The sequence below is a fragment of the Corvus brachyrhynchos genome, unplaced genomic scaffold, assembly GCF_000691975.1.
Source record: "Corvus brachyrhynchos isolate BGI_N302 unplaced genomic scaffold, ASM69197v1 scaffold142, whole genome shotgun sequence".
Taxonomy (NCBI): domain Eukaryota; kingdom Metazoa; phylum Chordata; class Aves; order Passeriformes; family Corvidae; genus Corvus; species Corvus brachyrhynchos.
The window spans coordinates 4,519,570-4,525,977 of NW_008237226.1; the positions used below are offsets into that span (position 1 = coordinate 4,519,570).

The 6,408-nt window shown below is 40.0% G+C and overlaps 1 protein-coding gene across 3 annotated transcripts in view; it reads left to right on the forward strand.

Annotated features, from left to right (window-relative positions):
• The window catches only part of LOC103612359 (probable acyl-CoA dehydrogenase 6), an 81,176-nt gene that overhangs the window by 30,329 nt on the left and 44,439 nt on the right, over nucleotides 1-6,408 (forward strand). Inside the window, exon 1 of one of the 3 annotated variants that reach the window (XM_017729293.1) lies at nucleotides 7-57. The exons of the other annotated variants lie outside the window; for them this stretch is intronic. Coding sequence (XP_017584782.1) covers nucleotides 42-57 — 16 coding nt within the window. The 5' untranslated portion in view covers nucleotides 7-41. Of the gene's footprint in view, nucleotides 1-6; nucleotides 58-6,408 lie in introns of those variants that run through there. 3 annotated transcript variants of the gene reach the window in all.

Below are 6,408 nucleotides of genomic sequence, written 5' to 3' on the forward strand. Positions count from 1 at the left end.
TCCTGCTCAGCTTTCAACTGCCCTTCCCACTCTTGTCTGTGATGTTCGTGAGTCGAGGTACTTTGGGCTTTTTTTTGTGAGACTGGTAAATTTCAGAAAAAAAGGGGGATGTTTTAAAAACATATTAGAAAATGTTCTTGCTGTTCAGGCATCAGGCTGTGAAATCATTTGGCAGGGGAGGTTTTATTTCAGCAGGGATGGTTTTATTTCAGCTGACTCTGGAGAACCTGAAGAATGCCACAAATGCATTTTTAATGGTCAGCTGCAATTTTACTCATAAGTAACAAATTGCAACCAATCAGGGTGTAATTTGGGATGAAAAATGGCTCAATGATATGAAGTCATTCTAAAGCACAGGGCCAGATGAAAATATCCATGTTCAACATAGGCTTTGAACTCATGTTTGTGAAGCTGATCAATAAAAAGCACAACTAAAACATGGCTCTTCTTTTCTGTGTGTGAGATGTGTGTCATAACAGACCTGCAAAGGACGAAACTGGAGGGATTATAGTCAAGCTTATTTTCAAGATGATACTCTGTTAAGACCGTATGTCCACATGGATCTGGCTCTTGCAACAGTACTTTCAGCACTCGGGCTGCTGGCTGAGACTTGGATAACTGAATATAGTGTCCCTGCTGCTTGCCTGTATCTTTTTAGCTGCTGTGGGGCAAATATCACATTTCTTTAAATAACCTCTGTGCAATGAAAGGCCTGAGTGCTAGTTATTGGGTTTTGGCTCTACTGCACACCAATGAGAACTGGGGACATATTTGCAATTTTAGTTTTTTGAAAACTGAGATTGTAATGAGAGAAAGGAAATTATGTGGTAAATATGCTTCCTCTGCTTCTGTAGGACATCTTTCCTTGTTGGTTTCTAATAAAGCCTTCAAGCTGCCTGGAACCAGGTAACCAGATCAGTCAGTCTGTCCTAGGTGTTTCTCTGCTGCAGACCTCCCCTGTCTCCCAGACTGATTACACCAGTGCAAGGCAGAGCAAGGGAATGATGAGACAGGTGTCAAGTACTGTGTGCAGTGATTTTAAAGGCAGCATCCTCACTGACTTTAGTAAGCCCTAGATTAAAGGGCAGGAGATGTCTAATGCAACATCTGTGTAACCAAGGGAAGCTCCCTGAGCCACTCATGGATATGTCACCAGGGGATGGGCAGGTGTCACCATGCCCCTTTTCTTGTCCAGAACAGAACAGAAGAGTGTTTAAAGTTTGGGCAGAGGGATACCTGTGATGAAATAAAACCAATGCTACGTGGTCTGCAGCAGATGGTCTTTGGAAGCAAGGGGGGGCACCGAAAGCTGTTTTTATGAAACCGTGATGTGGTTTGAGTCAGTTTCCTAAAAATCTCTTATGTCATTAAGTGCTCAGTTTCCTTTAATACTTTTGGATATTATCAAGCTTAGCCAGATTAATTTGAGGTCCCAAAGATAACCAGTTCCTGAGTGTCTGAGAAAGTCCTTAACGGGCAAGAGGAGAGAGACAAGAATGTGTGCTACCAAGAAAAGAAATGTGGTGTGAGTTGAAGCTGTCTACTCCCTTGGGCCAGTACCTGTCTTAGCTGCTCCCTCAGCACCAGCTGGAGCAGCTGCATTTGGAGCCGCCTATCCCATATACGCCAGCCTTTTTCCTGGCTGCAGCCTGAGGGCCTGGAGTGGGGAGCTGGTGGTGCAAAGCCTGAGCACAGAACAGGGGGAGCAGAGCACCTGGAGCTCGAAAAGGATTTCCCTCTACATGATGGCAAAAAATACCACAGTCTAATTATTTTTTGTTTGCTTGTTCACCAAGCAGAGTAATGATCATCACTGATGCCATAAATATTTATAGAAAAAAATTCCATTCCATTTTCCACTTTCACTGAGGTTTTTTTATCCTCACTGTTTCTCTGTTTGTTGTCAGGTTACCCACCTGATTAATTTTTCATCACTCTACACTTGTGGGGCTACTGTAATGTTGCAAATATTCAGATTTTTGTGAGAAGAATTACTGCACTGTTTTTGCAGGAGTGGTTTTTTACTATATATTTTGCATGTTGGTAATAGAGTGTTTCTGTATTGCTTTGAGATGGTACATTACAGTTGTTGAGTGTATTTTTTTTTCTTTTGGATGTTTCATCAAAGCCTTCACTGGTTTGGTTTTTCTAAGAAAATCTTTATAAATCCATTTTCAGTTAGCTGTGCTTTACATATTAATGTATTCATATATATTTTACACAGCCTTAATATGTTAAAGAAAAATCAGGGGTCAAACAGAAGCTCATAGATCCAATTAATGAGTTCTAGTAAACGCTCTTAAATCCTTTGTGCACTGGGAGTGGGGCACAGAGACACTTCTCCTGATGCTTATTTTCACTTATTCCTTCAATATTTAATTAGCATGGCTTACTCACTGTAATTCTTAGTGAGTTTTTTAAAGATTTAATTTGAAACTAATTAGACCAATTCCCTGATTATTAATTACCCACACCTGCAGATGTAGGAATGGTAGGAGATCCGTTCATGTGAAGATGCTAGGTGCAGTTTTATATCAAGACCAAATCTCAGGTGTGGCTGAGCAGGCTTAGGCAAATCTCTCCAGCTTTTGCTGTGCCCCTTTTGTCATTGGGAAGAGGGGAGTGGGGTAACAGCCTCAACGTTGTGCTTGGCGTTTGTCCTACAAGGAGAACCAGGTCAGCCCCAAGCAGTGCTGCTCAGTCATGTCATCTGAAACATGAGTCAGAGTGGCAGGGCACGTTGCTGGTGTACATATGTGCACACCACATGTGTGTCTTATGGTACATAGGTGTTTGTGTGTGCATGTTGTGACACATCACAGAGTCACAGAATGTCTCAAGTCGGAAGGGACCCACAAGTATCATAGGGTTCAGCTCTCTGCTCCTCTCAGGACTACCTAAGACTAAACCATATGACTAAGAGCGTCATCCAGACATATGTATTTTCCAGTCTTTAAATTAATGAACCATTTTTATTTTGCCATAATTTTAAGGGGTGAAATAATTGCACTGCTTGTGGAACATCATCTTTTTTCTGAGGCTCTTTCCTGGCTGGATTTACAGATGTGGGAGTCTGTGCAGGAGACCTTGTTTCTCAGAGGTTCAATGTGCTTTTTTTGGCTAGTAGACATACTGCTAGTTGGAGACGGTAATTTGTTAATCAGCAAGTGAAGTTTCAGTCCTGCTTCTGGGCATATGGACATTACTGTAAGTTTGCAATAAATGTGTCATACTGAAATTTGTAAACTTGCCAATTTGACTGAAGTGAGGAAGCTTGCTCATGCTTCGTAATTCTTGTGGTTTTGTGTAAACATTTCTTAAGCATTCTCAAGTTGCCGTAAGGAACATACACCTGAGTCTCTTCATTACTTCAGTAAAAACACACAGGCTCAGATCTCACTCTTAGAGGAATAAAAAGTAAAATTATGCTTCTATTTTTTTTACATTTTCCAAAACAATGCTGTCCATTTTTCCTGCTGGTACCTTGGTTCTTACCTGATACTTTGGTCTTGCATCTTGCTGAGTGGCTGGATGTGACTTGTTAGCAGTGGAATTGCAGGCATGGAAGCATTGCTGCGATGTGCTGTGCAAATCCTGCCCAGCTAGTTGTTTTCCCACAGACCTGCAGCCCTGCCAGGCAGCAAGAGGTGTGGATGGCAAAGCAGAGAGGCTGTCTGAGAAACCACCGTGCAGCTGTGGGGTCTGGTCATGCACCGAAGTGGGAATTAGACTTTTCTGTCCATCATTTCTTCAAACGGCAGCATGAACCCAGCTTCTGCCTGATTAAATCAGTACAACAGTAACTGATGGGAAAGTACTAGTGAGATTTATTTCTGTGTGTTTACAACTGTTCCTGATGTGGTGGCAATAGGTCTTCCAAGTGAGTTACTGCAGGTGCCCTGCATTTTCAGACACCCTCAGCTGCTGTAAATCGCAGTCATGCTCTGTGACTTTCAGTGTTTGTTCTTCACACTGATATCAGAACTGTGCCTGCCTTCATGCTTGTCTCCCAACCTCCCACTGCAGGAGGGAATGAAGAAAGCAGTGCTGTATCCTGAAACACACAGGAGATGAAGTGTATCTATTTTCACGAGAATACTCATGAGGAGCTGCAGACAGAATGACTTGAGTCTGTAGTAGTAAGGGTGACTGCAGTTCCTGTAACCCTTCATAGATGACAGTAAGATGAGGGTTTTACTTGGGGTAAAATTAAATCTCCATGCACTGGTTGCTCCAAACCCCAAGTAGCAATTGAGGATATTCTTAAGTAAGGTGTCTTTTAGTCTGCTATCTGTAGTTAATGCAGTATACATTATTGGCTAGGAAGGCTGTGGTTAATTTGTTTAAAACTGTAGAAACAACAGAACCCTTTTCCTGGCGCATGCTGTGTCTAGTGGCGGTAATAAAAAAAATAAACTTAGATCTGTTTTTAATTTTTTTAATTCACCTTAGTTTCCTATGATTCTTTTCTTTTTCCCAAATACAAAATACTGAAAAATAACCATTTTATGTGCTGCTAGAGACAAGTAATATATTTTATCTAGTTTAATTTGGTCTGTGATCTTGAATTTTTTTTTTTTAACCATCTGTTCATCAGCTAGAGAGACATTTTTGAGAGGTCTTCATGCTTGAATGTTGAAATAACTCTGCTGTGGTGCCAGACTGCTTCTGCCAGTAAAAGACCTAAGTTCAGTAAGTAGCATTGAACCATGTTCTGCTGTCAGAATGTTTATCCTTTATGTTTGAGCAGAATTTGATCCCATTCTTTATTTAAAAAGTTGTTTTCTCTTTTCTCTTTGCTGCAAGGCTGCTTTCTGCATCTGTTTATCACGTTTGTTGCAGAGGTCGTCACTGTAATTACCAGTGAAAGCTCAAAAAAGAGGGAATCAATCTTTTCTGTGTTTCAGGGAATTTTCATCTACAACTCTTAGGACAAAAACTAAATTAACTGCATATTTTACTAACACTGAGGACAGATTTGGAATGGAAGCTATTAGATGGGCATGTCTTGGCCTGCAAGTTTTTGGAAAACTAATGAGGTCAAGGAAGAAATTACGAAAGCTCAGGGGATTGATTTGTAGGAACAATTTAAGAGCTCTTTAGTTGAGCTATGGAGTGATCAGAGTAGTGTGATTATAATATAAGCGTCTGGCATAAACAAGGAAATGGGGACCTGTTTAGGACAGTGGAAGAAAATGAGAAATATAGGCTGAAAAACTGCCAGCAAATGAAATGCTGAGATTATCGCTTTTCACCAAAAGTTGGAAACCTTACTGGTGAAGACATACCAGTTGTATTAATGGAGAAGATACGCAGCTGGGATTCAGTCTTCTGGGACCTTCTGTAGAGGTTCTTGGCTTTGTTTCTCATGTCCTCAAGTCTTTAACTACCATTAAGAGCATCTTTATAAATAAGACAGATAAAAATAAGTCTCTTTTCAGTGAACAGTGGGAGAGTATGAATAATGAAAAAAAATCATGTTGGTATTGCTAATAGGCAGTTTGTCTTCAGAAACTCTGTAAATTTGTTCAGAAAAAGTGTTTATTAGACAATTTCAAGCACATTTCTAAGTTTGTTGTCTATTAGAAACCAGGCATAAAGACCATCTCTGACTGCAAATTATTTGCTATATACATTTCAATCGCATACATATTTATTTCAATTACATACATATTTATTTTATAAAAAAGTCTTGCTCTGTTTCTGTGTAAAAGAAACCTGGCTTATGTCATCATTGAAAGTAGTGAAAAATGTTCAATCATATGTCCTGAAGCTAATGAGAAAATATTCTCAACTGTAAACAGAAAAGGTAAGTAAGAAGAACATCAGTCTTCAGTCTAGACAGCTTGTTAAGTCACATTGAAGTTAGAGAGTGCATGCCATGGAAAGACTTCTAAAGCAAATTTTGGGGAACAAAGCACCGAAATGGGTGTGATTTTGTTTATGTCTTTTGCTATCTGTCATGTAAAAGACCCAGACAGAGTATTAAACAGACAAATCTGAAACTTCTATATAGAGTTTGGGTATGGGACAGGAGGTTTTTCATATACATCTAGTTTGGCTTTGCATTATTCAGACAGTTCTGTTGGGATTGGTGACGCTCATTAAAGAGCGTGTAGAGTGGCCATTAGAATTAGAAAAAAGGGAGATTTAAAGTGGAAGCATGCTTTCTTGCTACAACGGTTCTTAAAGAGCTGGTGTAAATTTTACAAATTGATTTTAAAAAGTATCCTTCTAATAATTAAAAGGGGGGGCCCACTGTGTTGTGCAGGGAGATAGCATAACCAGTGAAGTACACTGCAGTATAATTTAAAACAATCTGCCACTTTTTAGTACTGGTTATTTCACAGCTCTTCTGTTGATCCAGGCAGTTGTGATTGTGTGGCTGGGGGATAGGGGAAGCAACAG